At 42.0% G+C, this 20817-nt stretch overlaps 1 protein-coding gene across 2 annotated transcripts in view; it reads right to left on the bottom strand.

Moving 5' to 3' along the window:
- BRINP3 (BMP/retinoic acid inducible neural specific 3) overlaps positions 1–20817 on the bottom strand; it is a 211331-nt gene that overhangs the window by 65717 nt on the left and 124797 nt on the right. For both annotated transcript variants that reach the window (XM_044439223.1, XM_044439224.1), the window contains one exon: positions 1844–1949. In XM_044439223.1, coding sequence (XP_044295158.1) covers positions 1844–1949 — 106 coding nt within the window. The remainder of the gene's footprint in view (positions 1–1843; positions 1950–20817) is intronic.

Here is a 20817-nt window from a genome sequence, read left to right as displayed (position 1 = left end):
AGATCCCCGGAACTGGCACAGTTCTGGAGGGGACATGAGAGAGGAGCAAGAGGAGTCTGGTTCAATCCCTGACCCCATGATGTGGCATTAGGAGAGAAGGACTAGCCAACTAGTGGGTCTGTGAAGGTCCAGAAGGCTTGCCCTTCTCCAGAGGAGCACATGCAGATGGGTGAGGCCCAGGGTTACTGAAAAAGAGGGTCCTATGAAATGATTTCTAGTTTGGGTTCAACAGACTAGTCTGCATGCTCAGAACCTCTTCCTCTGTTGTCTATCAGTTTGCTCTAACTCTACATTAGAAATTAAGTACTTTCACCAAGAAATTGCCTGTTGTTGGAAAGGAAGAAGGAACGAAGTCTGCTCCCAATAACCACAAAGCATCCATCAAAATCCTGAGGGTGATTATGGAATCAACAATGGTTTTAAACAGGTTCTGGTGCTTTTAAATATATTATTTAGATTTCTAAACACCAGGCAATCAAAAAGAAAGACGATAACAGTATCTGTGTCTCACATTTCTCTCTGTTATTTCAATCTGCTTGGGTTCACCAAAAAAAAAAGCAGACTGTTAAAAAGGGAATCATTTTCTTTGGGTCAGGTTTCAAGTCACACCTCCAATAATCTGCTGATGTTCAGGAGAAGAATGTAGGTCAGATAGGAGACTGTTCAGGCAGCTGTGTGGTCTTGCTATAGAAGAGGTGGTGAATTTGAGACTGGGGGCATCCAGTCTTCAAGCTTATCTGTGCACTGGCATGGCCCACCAATAATCTAGTAGGAAACAAGCAGTTCTAACGGCAACCCCAAAGGAGTGGAAATGCTCTGTTCTAGCACTGGGAAGCTCAGAAGAACTTGCCAAAGGAAGCTCCACTGACTTGACAGATCCAGAAATAAGCATTTCTGTCCGTTTCTGGGATTGTTTCTTGAACCACTTTTCATTGTTGGAATGCTGAGTCCTGGCTACACAACACAGAAACGAGAGTGTTGTTGAAGCTCTTCATACTAGGTTGCTGTGAGGACAAAGCAGAGGCATCATCTACCGCTCTGAGTTTCTTGAGAGCCGGATGAGATGAAAATGTAATAAATCAAAATAAAATGTGATGTGCTCTGAGCCCTTTGGAGAAAGAGCAAACACAAGTGAGATCCATCAAATCCAATCATTATTTGTTTCTTAGGCTGCAGTCATACACACACTAATCCCAGGGTTCTTCTGAGTCGAGCTGTAAAGAATGGCACTGCAGAAGTCTTAAATAGTGTCATATTTACTCAGATGTAAATCCTATGGTACCAGTTGGAGCTAACCCCTAGGTAAGTGCAGTTTGGATTGTATCATGCATGTTCTATTCTGATTTAGATGTTCTTTTTCAAAATGTAGCAGCAGGATTTGGTTTATCATCAAGGTGCCCGGAAATGCAGCTTTTACACTGGAAATAAGAATGAGGATAAAATTGGTGTATGAAAGCGTAGATCAAATAGTAGAGGTTGGTAATATTTTGCAGCTTAAAGCAGGGATGTTGAACTTTATGTTTGCCCCATGGAGTTCAGCACCTCTGGCTTCAAACAACACATTATATGAATTCTTATGCAGTGTGCCCAACTTGCATGCAGAGTATTTTCAATTATGTGGCCAAAGGCTAGGGAACCAAACATGGAGATGCTAATCCTCTTGGGAATCTTAATATCTAGACCAAGTCTAAACTGAAAGTTCTCTTCTTCTTTCAAGATTAAGGAAATGCAACATTAGCACTGATGTTTGATAATGTACAGATGAGGTAGATGTTTAAGGAAAATGACAGAAAGTCTGATGAACATCTTCCTGTAAGAAATTAACAAAATTCCACCCACATACCTTGCAACTGAATCTTATTTTCTGGACTCTGTACCAGAACAGAACTGACAGAATCTAGGTTGTCATAGTTACTGCAGCCAAGAGGACCAGTCCGGGTTTCTGTTACCTAGTGAGTAAGGGAATGGAAAACCATTTGCTGTATTATACAGAACAGGCTAAGTTTCCTTTACAAAATACCCAGTACATTTTCACAGATTCAATTGACATGACATTTTACCTGTGTGATGCTTACTTTTAGTAGTCTTTCATTGAAAACATGGTTTTACATGTTAAATCACACTGCTGTATTTTACAGAGATGAAGTAAAACTAGCAACATCTTGGGAGTTAAAATAGCTGTAGGTCTGAGCAAAGGAAATACTTCCAGCATGCATGCATGCATGCGCGCGCTCTCTCTCTCTCTCTCTCTCTCTCTCTCTCTCTCTCTCTCTCTCTCACACACACACACACACACACACACACACACACACACTGTATGCAAGCAGTGAGTCTGACTTTGGGGGAAAGTGTTTCACTGCATATTCATGGGACAGAAAGAATATAAGTCAATTCTTGAAAACTGAAAAAGACAATTCTCAGAAAATGTCTCTGATAATTCTCTTCTGATAAAATTCAGCTCAGTCAATGCTGCTTGAAACTACTTAAGTCTGTATTAATGGATGAAGCAATGCACTAAACTGATGGAAAGAGAAGAACCTCAAACTTAATGCTTCTATCAGTGGCTTTAATATTAAGCAATAGTTAAACTGGACCCAAAATTTCACCCTAATATTTTATCCCATTGACAGACAATTAGATTAGGTTGCTTATTTCCCTGGGTGGGGAAACTTTTTTGGCGACTGAGGGGGCCAGTATTCTTCAAAGCATTATTTCTGAAAACTTACTTTTTCCCAAACGTTCAAGCTTTGCTTGAAATTTGACTTGTATAAATACTCCGAAAATAAGAATCCAAAGTTCATCATGTCAGTGGCCCATCCGATCCAAATATTTGGAATATTTTAAGAATATACTTGACTCTTCCATTGAAATAAATGAGGTTTCTAACTGTTTGGATAGATTATACCTTTGGATTTTAAATTATGTTGATTAATTTTAATTCAATAATGTTAACTATCAGCTTACCAGCTTAGAATTCAGTGGGTTGGATGAAGCCTATTAAGTTGAACTTTGTTCCAATTGAAGTCTATAGGATGAGAATTCAGCCAACCCAGTCATCTTTTTCCAGCAGAGGATGGCCAACAGATGCCTCTGGGAACATGGCTGGCTGCCGCTACTTTGCCCTGTTTCTCAGCTTCCCAGAAGTATTTTGCTACTTTTGGATGCAGAATGCAGACAAGCAGGAATTTTGGTCTGATCCAGCCAGGAAGTTCTTCTGTTACCCCTCACCCATTTTTCAAACAAGAGTAATTTGCCTTTAATGCCACATGAACACATAATGTTGTTTTATAATAAGGATTTATGTGATCATATTTATACTTCCCATTCATTTTCATTACTGCTTGTAATTTCTGAGGTAACCAAATAAGGGAAGGATGGTCATTAGCATAATCATTATATGTGCTGCTTTTGCATATTCATATTCATCCTTCATTTAGATAGGCCATTCAAGACAATTGAATATAGATATTGATTGTCATTGACTTATTAGGATCTATATTAAGAAGAAAGAAGCAAAATGAAGAGAAATTGGGCTCAGGAAATTGGGAAGGCACAACCTGTGTTACTGCCATATCTTTCATTTCTGGAATTATGCTTTATTTGATTTCTTTGCATGGGGTTTCTTGGGGTTGTACATCCTTCTGAAACTTTGCAGGTTCTCCCACCCCAAGATACTTCTGTGTTGCATGTCATTCTATTTGACACCCTTTCTGAAATGCTAGAGGTTACTTGCATCATAACCCACGGCTGATGTGCACCATTTTCATACTGTTTGTACAAAATGTGTGTGGTGGGGGGAGGAAGGAAGTGAATTACTCCCCCCCCATCAAATTTGAGGATACCCCTTCCACAAAAGGCCCTGCACCTATCTTCTGAAACTTTGCAGTTTTCTTACTTAGGGCCGCCTATAAGCTGCCAGTCATTTTCAGAAGTATTGTTCAGAAAGAACAAAAGGAGATACGTGTTTCTGTTTTGGTTCTCTTCAAAAATGTAAAAGCTGTGTTGGGGATCCTGCAGTGATAGATTTAGATCCTGGTGGACTTGTTTCCTCAGAAGGAGCAATTATCCTTATAAATCTCACCAAGTTCTGCCAAGAAATAATAAATAATAGCAGAGTAAGTGGCTTGTCCTCAGAAACAAAGGCAAGATATCAAAGTGCCTAGTGCAGAAACCATTGCAGCTGATACTCAGAATCTGGTAGTTCCCCATGAGAGTTTCTACGTCTGCAAATATCAACCAATGCTGACACTGGAAACAGTTCCTCCCAGCTTAATAGTAAATAAGAGACCCAAAGGCTAGGATTTTTAAAATCTTGAAAATGTTCAAAAGATAGGTGGCCCAAATTGGTTTAAGAACAACTGGGCCATTTCCCAAACTGGGCAATTATCCAAACTGGGGCATTTTCTAAACTGCTGAATCAAGTTCCAAGCCAAATCTTCTGGTCTCTAGACATCTTTGATATTGACTATACATTTTAGAGCTGGGAGTTGAATCTGTAATCCCGTTCCATCATATTGGAGGTGATGGGAGGTTGTATAGCCATTCAGTCAGCAAAGCTTTGTCTTTGGTGGCTCAGTCACACCTGCAGGCCATCACTTAGGGTCACATTCCTCAGCTGAAGAAGACACATGTGCTTAGAGGTGCCTCCCTTTACATACAATGGTCACAGTGATATGTAACAGAGTTAGACATTGAGAAATCCATTGCTGACCAAGCACAGAGTTCCTGTACCTTTCGTTACATTTCATGATAAATTCCTAGTCCTCTGTGCACAACTGATTGGCAATGTTTGGTTTGGTGGGCCACATATGAAGCAAGCCAGGACTGAAAGGAAGACCTCTTTCTCCTTGGGTCTTGGAGGAGAGGGTGTTTCAAGTAGGGTAACCAGTTACAGGTTGAGAAAGAAGAGACCATGCACTGATATTGAAGACGACATGAAGCTGCACAAGAATGGAATGTGCTCATTGATATGCATAGTTAGAAATTCAGAAATAATAACTGTAACTCAAATAGAAATGTAATGCATATCACCATATTGAGGAAGTGTGTGACAAGGGGACCATGTTCCTGCCTGTTCATTCTGCTGTCAAGGTGCTATCTATTGATGGAAAGCTTCTAGGATCCCTTCTGATGCTCTCTCTCTCTCTCTCTCTCTCTCTCTCTCTCTCTCTCTCAACTGGATGTGGGCTGCACATCCTTTCAGATAAATGATGCTATCAAATAGAGGGCGGTCCTCTTCTGTGTCATTTGAAGCCCCATTGTAGTGCTGAGGCTTGGACTGAATGAACCTGGAATTTGGCTAATGTAGACCTGAGTTTGCTGAAGAGCCAAGGAACTTTCCTGGACCATCTCAAGTTGGGGATTCTTGACAGTTGAAATGGAAAAGGAACAGAAAGAAATAGCACAGAGATTTCCTTTTTATGCAAAGCCTTACTTTTGCTGCCAAACAATCAAGAACAAACTTGTTTAATATCCAAGCTCCTGTCTAGTACCCCTGAAGTGCCAATAACAAAAGATGCATAAAACAGCTTGATGTGAGACAGGCAGGCTAGTCTCAAGTGGGTTGTTTCTAAAGATTATCACAGCACAGGTTGTGCTGGGCAGCTGTGTTTCCAGTTCCCAGAAATAAGCTCTTAATGCCTGGCATTAATGGGAAAAATGCTGACCGTTTTCACTCTGTTCAGACTCGGAACCACAGTGATAATGACCCAATTATACGTGCAGGAAGTCCATACCTCTCTATCATGCATTGGGACTGAATTTATGTGATATCACTGGGCAATATTGCTCATGGGGATGGGGATTATTATTAAGACTAGTTCTTCCTTGATCATTTTCCCAATCACAGTGGTAATTAAATGTGCAACCATGGGAAGAGACAAAAAACATCACACATTCCGGTTAACCAGTCTTGGAGGCTCACTTGTCTTTCACGTAGTCAGCTGTCTGCTCAGAGACTTGATGCAATACCCTTAGTCTCCTGCTGTCCTGTTTTGGCCACAAGACATAATGCTTGATGCTGGATCTAAACAAAGCAATTATTTGGTTCTATCATGTCCTGACTCATTAACGCAGAACTGAGGTAGCACAACCTCAACAAGGCTGGTTCGCACAGCTTGTGCCAGGGCCACCTCTTGCAGAGAAAAAGAAAAGGAAAGTGAGAAGGAAGCAGATGCACAGAAAAATACAGACACAAGTCAGCAAAGCAAGGTAGAGCGAAATCTGCAGAAACAGTGAAATAATGCTCAGGATGAAGCAATAAGCTCTACAGAAGCTGAGAGGAACACTGGAATATTTCCAGTTGGCATTAATTTCACTTGTGCGTCACCGTAAGTCCATTCTCTCTCATGTGTGCATTACTTTGCAAATTTAAAAATACACTTGAAAAATGCATATTGTTGAATTTGTTTTCTTCTCAAATTGATGTATGTCATAGCCAGTGTGTCATAGTGGTTAGAGTGCTGGACAGAGGCTCAAGAGATTTGGGTTCTAATCCCGACTCAGCCATGGAGCTCACTAGGTGACCTTGGGCCACTTGCCTCAAAGGATCGTAGTCAGGACAAGATGAAGAGGAAGGCCATACAAGGCAACTTAGGTTCTCTGCAAGTGGAAAAAAGGAGTGGTGTTTGATCATTTCTGTCTTCGTCATTGTCCTCACAGGTTGTTGCTGTGAGGAGAAATGGAGAGAATGAGAACCTTGGAAGCCACTTTGGACTAAAGCAAGAAAGGAAGGGTATAAGAGCAAAGCAAAAAAGGCATTTCTAAGAGTGCAGTCCTGTGGACCTTCAGATGGTGTTATAGGAAGTTATAGGACATATGAGATCAGAAACAGAGATGTTATATCAGGGTGAGAGATTTGATGTCAGATCTACTGCTGGGATCTTTGTGCAAAGACCTACTTTTCTTACTTCAGCCTCAAATATTGCAAGATTAACTGCCAAGAAAATAGGCATATGATCAGGTTGTCAATAACTTAGTGGAGCTTCATTCAGTGAGTCATGCTACCATTTTATTTTCAAAGTATGCCACCAAGGAATCTTCAATTCTTATTTTACAAGCATGTTTCATTAGTCATTCCCTTGTAGATATCTATGCTGGTATACAGCACTCTTCCAATGGTATCATTTCACACTGTTCTGCCCATTTGGGCAAAGATGTAATTCCATGTACACCATCACATTAAGCCATCTGAAAGTGAACTCACTTTTTGATTGCTACATTACAGCTGAGCTGTAATTTAATAACTCACTCTTTTGCTCTTTCTCAGCTGTTCAGTCAAGAGGGAACTGTCTAACGGGTTTCATTTTAGAAACTGCTCAACCTTTACCCTTAAATTTGTCCTTCTATCTGTGACCTTTCATCATGAATCAATTTCTCTTGAGATTCCTCACATACTGAAAACAGCAGATGCCTCCAATAAACCAGATTGATCCATTCATTTCTAGCATTTTCTAGAAATTTGACATTACTTATCCAAATTTCCTCATTACTTACTGTTTTGCATGGATACCTGCTTTTAAATATATTTTAAGAAATGTAAAATCTACGGTGAGGCAATGTCTATTTTATAGGCATATAGCATTCCAATATGCCATTAGTAACTGGGCATGATCTATCCTGTCCCCACAGCCATATCCTGTTATTAATGTACTATTGGTCCCATGCCACTAGCAGGGCCCCTACTTGCTTGCTCAGCGTTTGAAGGGCTGTGTGCATTCCAAGTATAGGAGGTAGACTGGATAATTCATTTTACTTTGAAGCCGAGTCTACATCAACCATTCATGTTCTCCAGGTAGTTTGGACTGCAGCTCCATTGGCATTGGTCATGCTGGCTGGGAATGCTAGGAGTTGTAGTCCATAAAGAGCTGGAGGGTTCTAGTTTGAGGAAGGCTGGCATAGATGAGTTTGAAGTGTATTTTCTACATGTACGGAATTTGCAAAGTGAACTCACTTTTAGATTGCTACATTACGGCTGAGCCATAATTTAATAACTCACTCTTGCTCTTTCTCAGCTGTTCAGTCAAGAGGGAACTGTCTAACGGGTTTCATTTTAGAAACTGCTCAGCCTTTACCCTTACATTTGTCCTTCTATCTGTGACCTTTCATCATGTATCCATTTCAAGTTGTCAGGGTACAATTCTTCCATCAGTTATGCATCTATAACTAACAGTTGCCTTGTCAAATAGATACGTTTTCACAATAATACTAAGGGCATTATTCTATGGTTGCTAGGTGGAATCTAAATGGCTGTAAAATAATTTAGAATCCTATCTCTAACTTCAGAAATCTGCTCTGAGGTTCGAGGTGGGCCTCCAAAGTCCAAGAACATCCTCCTTCCGTCCTTGTAGCTGGCACAGAAAGGACCACACTGGCTGCATCAGAAGTGTGATCTTGAACGGGTGTTTGCTAGTGCTCCAGTGGAGTTGGGGTTAGGATTAGGGATCGGGGAGCCCTCCCTGCTCTTGTCCTGGGCGAAAGATGGCCAAATCAGCCATCCTTGCAGGCTGGAAGAAGTGCTGCTACATTGTTCACCTCTGCACTTCTCCAGCCCTCCATTTATTTATTTATTTATTTATTTATTTATTTATTTATTTATCGATTTATATCCTGCCTTTTTCCTACAAAGGGCTCAAGGCAGCTTACATCTCCTCCTCCATCTTATCCCCACAACAACAACCCTGTGAGGTAGGTTGGGCTGAGAGTCTGTGACTGGCCCAGAGTCACCCAATTGGCTCCGTGGCCGAGTGGGGTTACTTGAACCCAGATCGCCTGAGTCCCAGTCCCATGCTCTTAACCACTACGCCACACTGGCTCTCATCACCACACTGGCTCTCATATAACGCCCACCCTCTTGTAAGTTTGGAGAGTTATGAGCAGTCATGTTTGATTGAGTTGTCCAGGTGGGTAGATCACCTTGCAATCATTATTTACTTTATATTATTGTATTTGCTTCTCAGACCTGCAGTGTATTTCAGTCTTCAAATTATTCCAGTTCTTTGTCTAGTCTACATGGAATGTATGACAGCTACCAAAATCAGCAGCCATGCATTATCTCTACCTCCCTGTAATGAGCAGTAAGTGAAAAATACATGATTTCATCTAAGCAAGAACATGCGAGGTGTCATGATGTTTGAAGTTTCCCCACATCTTCAGGCTGCACCAATGAGTGGGGACATGACTGGGAAAATCAGAATATGATGAATTGTCCAGAGAAAGTTCTAAATACATTGCAAATGGCCTTGCGTGAAGCCATAAGAAACTTGAACATGCTAGTCAGTATTCTGTAATTTCAATCAAGCATCAATTATTCCACTAGATAATGTGATTCAAAGAGTGTCACACACTGGATAATCAGTATGATTACTGGAGCTGTTCTGAATAAAAACAAACAAGGGAAAAAAAGACTTGAAAACCTAATATTTTGGAGGTCCTAACAATAAGTTGCAACTATTTTTTTTTTTTAAAAAAAGCACAGACTGGAGAAGTCGGAGTTAAGCTTTAATCTAAACCAGTCCCTTTCTTCAAGGCTGAGTCTACCATGCACAGCTCATCTGCCCATGTACGATGTAGTTGCTTTGGTGGGCAGACCTGACTTTGATCAGGAGAAATATCACAACTTGTTCATGAACCTAAGATTAGTGAGCAGGGCCAAGGGCCTGTTTTCATAATACTTTTTGATCCTAGCAACTTTCAGGAGTGTCATGGAATCCACCCTCTAGTACACACATCACTGACCTCTAGCCTGGAAATCCAGCCCAGGGACTTAGAACTGCTCACCTTAAAGAAAAAGTGAGCACTAGAAGCCTTCAACATTTAAGAGAAGAATTTGTATGATCCTCCTTTGAAGACCTCGGCCTAGGAAACCCTTCAGCTGGGAACAAAATATTATGCCTCTCAGAGAACTATCCTGCCCTACAGCTTCCCTGGGTGCCATGGATTTTCCTTCTTGGCCTCAGATGTCTCAGGCTTAACTCTGGAGAAAGCATGTGGGAGACTCCGTACATCAAGAATAGCAAAGGGAAACTAGGGGGATGGAGCAGCATAGGAAAGAATTGGACTTTGCTATGTAGGAGTATTTGAGGAATTCCTGGGGTTCCCCAAATTCTGGCCCAATTTCTTATGTCCATGAGTCTTACTCTCTAGTGAATGCAGCAGATATTCTAGTGGTCATCCCCAGGAATTGAGCCAGACATGACTCTTGCACAAGCAATGTCTCTCTTCCCTGCATGTGCTTTGCAGCTTTTGCTTGTGCTGCACATGAGGCAGAAGGTTGCTGCTTGCACAGCCAGGTTTCCACAAGCATTGGTGGACTTCCCCTTGGCTTGGCTTACTTTCTAACCTGAGCATGACAACCCCAACCATTTTTTATATCATTCAGGCAATGGGGAAGGAAATAAGGGATCATGGTCAGGCAAATCAGTAAGCCAGTTTAGGAGAGAAAGTGCCCTTCATCAGCCTTCATTCAAAATGGTCCATTAGTAAAGCTAGTTTCTGACCACAGACTGAAATTCTACTTGCTGGCTGGTTGGCCAGCCTGTTTTCCTTCCTTCCTTCCTTCCTTCCTTCCTTCCTTCCTTCCTTCCTTCCTGATTAGAGACTCAGAAGACAATCACCAACAGAAGCAAGGGAACACTAACGTATACATCTACATGCATTATCCTAGCTGCATGAGAAACTATACACATAAGCAGTTGGTTTCTCTCTGTGTGAGAGAGAGCATGCAAGTGGGTGTGCACGGGGATGTGCGCTTGATTCATGACCTGATGCATTAGATAATCTTTACCTGTTCCTTCCCCCCCCTTCCCTTCCCCCCCCTTCCCTTCCCTTCCCTTCCCTTCCCTTCCCTTCCCTTCCCTTCCCTTCTTTGGAAAGGGAGCAAAGTAACGGTCGGCTTGCTGACTCTGTGCCTTGCTGGTGATCTATTTGTTTTTATGTTGCATTTATATGCTGTCCCACAGACGCGCTTACGGCTATGTGCCACCTCTGTTATTAGAGGTGGCATGTCTGCATGGGCCGGTTGCTGAAGAGCATGGACAGAAAGAACTCTGGTACGCATCCTGCTGGAGGGATGCTGTGAACAGCTGGTTTGTCACCCTGTGAACAGATTGCGGGGCTGGATGAACTATGGATCTGAGCTTGTTTGGTGTTCCTTTGTTCTTATATTCTTATTCTTTCTCTCTCTCACACACACACCAAATAGCAGATGATTACCACCACAGCTTATCTGAGTTTATCCGAGCACAGTTTTATACAACTTCAGTGGCAACACATATTACCCTCTAATTTAGGGAGAAACAGATGTTTTACGGTTAAACAGCTCTAATTGTTTAAGGGTTAAAAACAGTAATTCCCCCAAATGTATTCAGAATAAAATCAGCATAAAACTTATCCTTTGGGGAAGGAAGGAAGGAAGGAAGGAAGGAAGGAAGGAAGGAAGGAAGGAAGGAATAGTCTGAGTTTTTAAATATCCACACTGTTGGAATTGTTCTTCTGTGAGAACAAAGGTTACTGAGTAGATCAATGACAACTGAATCATATTCACAGTTCAGTGGACTTTGTCCAAAGAAACAATGACTCCTAGCTCAGGCATTCTTAAGGATCATGAAGCAAGAATTTTTTATTATTATGGAATTAATTGAAAAGTTTCATGTTTCGTGAACAATGCTGTGTTGTCTCTGACATGGTCATAATTTCAACGATTGTATATTCAGTGGTTCAGGGATTGCATATTTGGCTAAACACATAGTCAAAAGCACAATTCATAAAGAATAGCAATGGTGGGTGTTAGGACTTCCTCCTCTCCTCTCCTCTCCTCTCCTCTCCTCTCCTCTCCTCAGTTGACTCATGTTTGTTGCATGAGAGGAAAATCCTGTCTCTGCATGATCTTCCAATGGGTGAGTCTTGAGCATTCTAGTCCTGGAAAGCTAATCTTGTGTAGTGGGTAAAAACGTGAACAACAAATCGTGGGCCTAGTTCAAGTCACACCATTATTTTCATCTAGAGATCAATATCTGACTGAAATTTGAAGTTTGGCCTTGATTCTGAACGGGAACCAATGCATTAGGAATCGTCTGTTCTTTCACTCCTGTTTCTATAGCATGTGCCGAGCATACAGTGATTTCTGTGCAGTTTGCTCCAGCTTTCAGCTCCCTTGTGTCTTCTCCCCTTTCCCCACTCAGGCCCAAAATCACCCAGTGAGCTTCATGACCAAGTGGGGGCTAAAACATGGATCTTCCAGTTCCCCACACCACACTGGCTGTCCTCAAGATTCTTTTTGGACAGAACTTCACCAGCGCACATGTGTCCTAGTATATGGTGATAAAACATCACCCCCAAAAAGAGAACAATAGAGAAAAGGGGGGAGGGGTAGAGAAGAAGCCCGATCACAACTAACCAACAGCATAAGGATGTACAAAGAGCTACACAATGTTTTAGCAACAGAACCATATAATTGCATCAGTAAAGTACCAAACAAATAATTTTGCCCTGAGGTTGTAAAAGGGAAAGGAACCTTGTAAGGTTTTGTTTGGGTTCTTGCCAAAGGAACAAGAACAGGTCTCAGATGCATTGCAAAAGCATGAAGCACGGTGATGCGGGTGATGGTGATGCTAGGATGTACACTCTGACTTGTGCCCTCATCCAGGGTCTTATGGTCTCTGGGAAGCTGCACCCACTGGTGACCAAGAAGACCATCAAGCCAAGGGACAGATCAGTGCAGTCTATCCATTGTCTGGAGAAGAAGTTGAAGGGATCTCATGTCTCCCTGTTTGCCAGGAAGTAGAGTTGATTTCCTCTGTTTCCTTGGACTGCAGAAATAATGATACGAATTAAAAATGCTCTGCCCCTATTGATCACCCAAAGGAACAAGCTCCACCAATTGGTATTCAAGCAACCACACACTAAACCTAACAACAAAGTGTGTCTAAATGCCCACCTATGGCTCAGTCACCATATATTTTGGCTTTGAAAAATTGATCTCCATCCAGTTCTTTTTTCCTCCTCCACTCCCCTTCCCTTGGGTGACTCAGCTTTTGAGTTTGCTTGCTAGAAGGCAGGACCTTTTCTCTCTTTTTAATCAATGAGAGCTGCTTTAGGGATAAACATGTAGGAAGAAAAGTGGGATTAAAAATGTGAAAAGTTCATCTTGATGCATTCCTATGTTTAGTCACACCAAGGTTGTTTTTTGTAGCATTTTATCCATTTCAGTGAGTGTAATTACCAAGGTGGAGGAGATGCAAATGAATGAATTGTAGGTCTTTTATCCAAAAGAAGAATTAAATTTTAGAAATTCTTCCAGTTGCACCATAATCCAGGAGTCAAACACATAGCAGAGTTGATCAGAGGAATAGTAAAATAATAAAATATTAGAATACTCTTGACTATTCTCTTTCACTCATTCCTGGCCCAAAATGCAGTGCAGCAATAGTGATGTCAACCTGCTTTGCAGGAATATTGTAAATGTTTCAGTATGTGAAGAGCACTGGATGCTACAAGAAGCATTTGAAAACCTATATATCAACAGATAAATCAGCAAGTCTTATGAAAGGCTTCTTCCTCTAAATGTATTTTCGTTTGGAGCACATATTTTTTACATTCATAGCCACAGAACACACAATGGTAGCTACAGAGGAATTCAACAAATATAGAAAACCTTTCCAGCTATTCTTGTGGACTCTTGGAAAGAAAAAGAGAAAAGCTGTGACTTCTTGTTGGACATCTGTGCAATTAGCATGCCTATTCTCTGCACAGTCGGAATGGCAAATCAAATTCCACCAGGCTCTTTCTGTGTAAAATGGCTGAAAACTGGTTGCTCAGGATGGCAAGGAATACATGGCATTCTGGTCTTTTGGGCCCAGCACAAATCACAGGAGTGAGCCAGTCCATTCTTTGAGAGGAAGCAATGTTGAAAAATATGACACCGATAGGGCAGGGCATTTAAGAAATGCAGTACCACACTGCTCAGTCCTTCGATGAAAATAATCAAAGGCATCAAGCAGTAGCAAAACCATCCACACACTGGGTGAGGCTCAATTCAGCCTTAGCTGTAAGCTAACCATTCTAAAAAATGCTGCTTTTTGAAATCTATGCACCCGTTTCTTGTTTGGAAATATCTCTATATCTAAACCGTGTCTCCATCCCCTACATGTGAAGATTTGCCTCTTATTTGTATCAGCAACTCTTTCTGGATGAAGAAGTGAGGAAGAGGAGAAGAGAAAATGGTCCCCAAAGGCTGTGAAATAAGTAGGAGGAGGGAGATGAAAAGAACAGTGTTTAAAAATCACAAAACCCTGGAAAATTAGGTAATACTTTTTAAAAGAAATAGCAGCTTAGTCTTCTTCAATAATTCCACAGTAGCCAGCCCAATCTTTTCCTGTGCCAGGAAAGAAAAAAAAATATTCACCTGCAAAATCCAGGATTAATTTTAACCAGTATATCAATGCAGGATTTTGAATTCTTTAAAAGCTGCAAAGCCTCCAAATTATTAGAAGGGCATTTAGCTTCCTTTGCAGATCCATAGGGCTTACAATTACATGGTGGCTGCGGATGTAAATTATGATGTTTGAATTAATGTGCTTTATTTATCTCCTACACCGAGCACGCAGAGATCAATATAGCTTCAAATGTCAGATTTCAGCTGGAGAATTTTATCCTAATAAATTCCTCATAAATAGACTAACATATAAAAACTAGTGAAGGAAGGGGAGACTCAAATCCACCATTCTTTTGACTATTTTTCTGTTAGATGTAATCTCTGAGTCACTGCTCATTGTCCCAAAACAAAAAGAGCTTTGAAAAGTGGGGGGAGTGTGTGGTATTTCTTACCATTTCCTCCAAGCATCTGCATGGAACAGGGGTTCAGAGAACAATTATGCTTCCTCACAAATATGCTCTCAGAAAAGCATATTGGACTCTTAAGGGAAATGTGAACTGCTAAGATCTATGTCAGCCTTCTCCAAACCTGGTGCTCTTGGACATGTTGGGATTTGCAACTCAGCACATCTTGAGACCATCAGATACAGGAAGGTTCTGAAAAGTTCCTACCTTCTCTTTGCACACACATCTAATTGCCAGCCTACTTATTCCACAGCTCCCATATCTTTGGTCAGGAGCAGGCAACTCTCATAGAATGACTGGGAGAGAAGCCTATACTTTTATTCATAGGTCAGAGAATTATGTGGTCTGGTGCTCCATTCAAGACATGGTTCCTATGATGTTCCATTAGGCTGAGTGGTTTTGCTCTGGATTACATCTTGAGCCAGGGTCAAGCTCTTCAGGAAGTAATCCAGTAAGCTATCAGCAACACAGAAAGCTTGAAGTAGTCTTGGGCTTGGAAGCTAGATGAGGTTGCATGTATTTGGTTGTGGCTTGCTAGTGTGATGGTCTGAATCCTCAGAGTCTGAGGACAGTAATAGACTCCTCTGGATACAGGGATGCTGACTCCTGGGGTTTCTCCAGAAAGTGGGTTCCTGGGGAGACAAAACCCTTGCATTGTCTTTCTGTATCTGAATTTTCTCCTACTGACTTGGTGGAGAAATCTCTCAGCAGGATGATGGGTCCAGGTGCTGGTCCAGGACAGTAGATCCAACAGTTGCACAAGTAGATGTCCACTTATGGAACAGGACTTCTCCATCCTCTCTCTCCCCCCTTCATTCCTCCAATCCAGGTCCCCCAAGCTTCTGAAGCAGATTTGGGCTGTGCATGTGGGGAGAGGGGTGGATTCAGCAAGGGGAAGGGAAATTCATTATGCTTTTTTTCCCCCTTCCATTGGTGGAATGGCATCATTGCACACAAGTCTTTGTTACCATTTCCCTCCATTTGACAATGCCATCACCAAATGACATACAGCTTCAAGACAACCATCCTTTCTATCTGCTCAAAATCACTCTTTGGGGGTTCCATTCTTCCTATGGGAAATAAGAGACAGGAACTGTCTTTCCCCACATCCCAGGTAGAAAACTAGCTGGGGGAGGAAGCTGTATAAGAGACAAAAGCCAGAAGTCATCCTAGTCCTTCAACTCAAGTAGACACCTTCCCTCCTGTGTCAGAGAAGCAGGGAAGTCCAGCATCCATGCAGGATTCTGACTATTAATGGTTCATAACCATTCTGTGCCCTAGGCAGAGTGGTAAGATACTCATCCAGGAAGCAGAATGTGGGGAGGGAAGGCTTTAGCTGAATGTTTATGAGAAACTTGTCCTCCATATTATACATTCAGATTGTTTTGTTATGTGCCATCAAGTCATCTTTAACTTATGGCTACCCTAGGAATGAACACCCTCCAAAATGTTCTGCCTTTGAGAGTCCTGATCAACTCTTGTAAATTCAGGGCTGTGACTTCCCTTATGGAATTGATCCCTCTTACAGTTAGTCTAGCCCTTTTTCTGCCACTGACTTTCCGTAGCATGACTGTCATCTCCAGGGAGTCTTGCCTTCTCATGATGTGCCCGAAATATGAAAGCTTCAGTTTGGTTTTTGGATATTATGTTAGGTTCAGTTGAAGCTCAGAGGCGGATTGTAGGAAAGGAAAATCAGGGTGCAAGTTATTTGTTGGAGGAGGGAAAGCAGCTAATTTTAAGATGAAAACCTAAGGCAGAAGCAGGGGTGGGAGAAGGCCAAAAAGAGCCAGAGCTGTTGCAACCATTCCAAGATCTAAATGTGTGTCCCCCCACCCGGGTCATTTAATTAACATATTGCTGCTTCATTTTTTGTGTGGTGATGTCATGTGTACTCATCTTAAAAGTTTGAAAACTTTTTCCCTATTTAATCTTTTAGTAAATTTTAAATTTATTTTAAATGCTTCCTTTCTTTCTGTAAGATCAACCCGCACTCTATTTATGGCTTGAGAACCAGAGAAAGTTGAGGCCAGTTTTGGTAGGGGCAGAGAGTGGGATTCTCTCTCTTTGGTAGGGAGTCCTGCAGTGGTGAAGACCACTAGGAAGGAAGGGCAACAATGGGTAGAGACATGCAATATAAACTGCTTTTTCTTTACACTCACAGAAAGGGGAGCCAGGGTATTGGCCCATGATGCGAAGGATCACACGGCAATTCTGTTCACACTATTTGCATGCTGGGGTGGTGAAAATGTCAGTTGACATTTTGTTCTACTTTGCTTCCATGAGCTCATTGGGATGGGCAGCAGGACAAATAAAATAAAACAAACCATTTTTAAAAAATGTCTTCTGAACTACCAAGCTATGAGGAATATGATAAATTATTCTGAACTGTATTTATACGAGTTTGACAGTAATGGCTTCTGGGAGCTTTTGTGGCCTCCAAGGCACTTGGGTAGTTGCATTCATGATTCAGCTTTGGTGTTAAGAAAGAAAAAAGGAAGACAGGCAGGCAGGCAGACAGACAGGACATTATTTTCTTTCCTCTGTTGTTGTTGTTGTTGTTTGTGTGTGTGTGTGTTGCTTTTTTAGCACAAAAATGCTGTTACGGCTTTTTGCACATTTATAGGATTAGGAGCTTGGGGGAAAGGCACAGAATTTACTTAAGCATTTTGTAAATGTCTACAGTCTTGGTTGGCTTATTTTTGAAACATTCTTTATCCCTCAATTGTGGTGAGGCATCTCAGTGTGTAATCTTTCATGGAGGCGGCTTCCTTGAAAATGTGTGGTTCTGGAAGAACAACACTCCACTTGCTCAATCATTTGCAATGGGCTTCTTGTTGGCCATGTCACCATATGTGGCCTGATGACACTGAGGAATATGTTGTCTGAAGAAGGATTCTGCCTTGGAGTATATATTGCAACATTAAATCTAAAACCCCCGGTCCTGGTGTTAGAGGAACAATCTGTTTCCTCGCAGTTACAGCACGGATAATATTGCAGAGGTTCTCAAACCTTCTGCCCTAAAGGGAACCCTTTCCAGGCTGGTATATCTGCTGAAGCGCATCTTCCCAGTTGCCACTGCATTCCTGCACATCATTTAGGATGATGGGGAAAGGTGGGTATTGTGTTTCAGTTAGGATTGGATAATGATTCATCACAATTATTTGGGAGGAAAAGAAGTTAAGATCAGAAATAATAGAATGGGGAGGAAATTGAAATGAACAGATAATGTCAATGCAATCCCAGGGCTTAGAGAACCTTGTCCTCCGAAGTCTGAATCTGAATCCCTGTATACTCAGTCATGTTTATGGTGCTAAACTGGGGTTGCTGCCTCATTTCTCCTTGACATTTCCTTTAATAGCTGTAAGGCAGGCAGGGACATGATCCTATCCATATTAGGAAAATCTGACCAGTACAGATGGAAGATTATTGATGATGGTGATATTTCATATATATCCCACTTTTTTTCCTTTTCAGAGGAATGCAAGATAGCTTACACAGTTCCATTTTATCCTCACAACAGTATCCTTGTGAGGTAGGTCAGGCTGAGTCTGTGACTGACCCAAAATCACCAAGTGAGCTTCTTGGCCAAGTGAGGACTAGAACCCACATCTCCTGGTTCCCCAGTCCAGCTCTCTAACCACTATACTGCCCTTGTACAAATGCACATTTGAGGGCCACCACAGGGGAGGCAATATTGAGCACCCAATGAAAAGCCCAGATTGGCACCTGATTGACCTGAGACTAGTGGGTGCACCAGAAGTCTCCTGATATGAAAGGTGCCCACACGCACCCATAGGTTTCATTCCCATGGTAGATCCTTCTTGTTAAGACATTATGATCACCTTGTGCAAAAATCTGCCTCACATATTTATCTAGTGAAGGGAGAATTGCAACTGTTGCAAGTATTATTTGGGTAAATCCAAAGAAAGAGAGTTGCATTAGTTCCCACTGAAGTCATTGTGAAATGTTAGTCATGACTTGATTTCAGTGGGAATAAAACGCAATTAACTTGGTCTAGTTCCAACCCTAGACTAAAAGCTCATGATGTCATGTGTCTAACAGGGATGTGAGTTAGACTAACACCAGATACAACCCATCAAGCGACACGCTTCCATTACTGCCACTCAGCTTGGGTTTCAAAAGGGTTTCTGGCCCAACTGGTTGTGCTGAGAAGAATTTTCCAGCTGTCTCAGCAACAGATGGTGCTCAGTGGAGTGTCTGCTTTAACAAGGGTGCCCAGTGCTCCTAGGCTGAAATGCGAAGCATTTGGGAATGCCTATTGCTGGTTCACTTACCGTTCCAAGTGAGACCAGAAACTGGGGATGGAATGTCCTGGCTTCGAATATTGATTGGGCATCATGAGCCAACAAAATTAATGTACTCACAGACACAGGTAGCATCATGATGTAAGAGCTGACTCCTGGAAGAGTTCCCAGGATTGTGGCTCCTTGCATAAGAGGGTTCACAAATGGGTCATCTGTGCAATGTGCTTGCAGCTGAGCTGAAAAACCATAGGTGAAAATGGGGCCATTGTGTGATCACCTCCTTTCACTTTGATATGCAGGAAACCATGGGGTTATCTACGTTGTGTTGTGTAGTAGCTGCTCCAGTTGGTTATGTTGGCCTTCTGGTAACTGTCATTGTACTATCTGTGATAATACCATATGCATTTGCACTTTTAAACACATCCCTGTGATATGGCAATTAAGATAGGAATAACAAAGGTGGAAACTTGGAGCTTTGAAAGTCCCAAAGGGACTTAGGACACAAGCCTATGACTGTCTAGGTCAGGGGTCTCAAACGTGCGGCCCGCGGGCCAATTGCTGGGATGGGCGGGGCACGGGGGAGGGGCCCTGTGGCCTTCAAGGTGCCGGGGGCACCTGGGCCGGCCGCGGGATGAGCGGCCCACCACCACCTCACTGGTGGAATACTTGTTGCTGCCCAGCCTCACCCAGACTCTACTTCCAGCGGCCCCCAGGTAAGTTGAGTTTGAGACCCCTGATCTAGATTTTGTCTGGTCATCCACAGAAGTTGGAGTTCCATCTCCTGCACTGGAAATTCATTTGGATGTCAGAGCTTGGAGCATCTTTCCTCTTCTCTTGCAGCCAGAGAAGTTCTTCCTGCACCAACTGCAGCACCAAGGTTGCAAAACTGACCTTGGAGCTGGCAATAAGAGAAGTTCTGCCAGGATAAAGCACTTCATCCTCTCTACCTTGCAAGAAGGAATGAAAGGCTAAGATGGCCACCGTCACCTGTGTAAGTGTAAGTACGAGGAGGAGTGCTGAGACGTCTTAGTTCCAGTGCTTCCACCATCCATCAGACGCCTTCAATACTCTGGGTTCAGAGAATTATGGGCAGCCACATTGCATGGTGTCCTTATTTTCAAGTTTGGAAGGAAAAAAATCCATCACTAAATAAATGGAAGATCCTACTCCTCTTGCTACATCCTATCTCCGACAACGGTCAAAGCTCTATGGATGTATATTTAGAAATAAAGAGTGCTGATATTACTGTTTCTATCTGAAATTGCAACATTAATCCATGTTCTCCTCTTTGTGTTTTCTTATTTTCTTCATTTTCTTTCCCTTTTTCTTTCCCTTGATATGTTAATGATTACTGTATATTCATATATCACTGTATATTCATATTTACTGGGTATTCATATATTTCATGAAAGGACTTTTTCCTTGCCTCACCATTTTTTTCTTTTGCATTGTTGTAGATACCATCATTGTTACTGTTGTGGCACAAATATAAAGATAGGAAACAAACAAACCAACTCTTCTACATCGCTTGTAAAGGTTTCCTTCCCTGGGAAGTCTGTATAAATAATAAGTGCTTATATCTGAACTCCGTAACTGTTCATCACTCTTGCCTTGTGGTTTTGTTACTGGTCTGCAAATGGGCATAAGGAATATTTCATATTTGCAGATGAATCCCCATTGGTGAAACTCCTCTATCATCTCATCTCACCTCAAGCCC

Source organism: Varanus komodoensis, unplaced genomic scaffold (assembly GCF_004798865.1).
Source record: "Varanus komodoensis strain SLA01 unplaced genomic scaffold, ASM479886v1 scaffold34_1, whole genome shotgun sequence".
Taxonomy (NCBI): domain Eukaryota; kingdom Metazoa; phylum Chordata; class Lepidosauria; order Squamata; family Varanidae; genus Varanus; species Varanus komodoensis.
The sequence above is the reverse complement of the archived record's forward strand: the minus strand, read 5'-3'. Positions and strand labels throughout refer to the sequence as shown.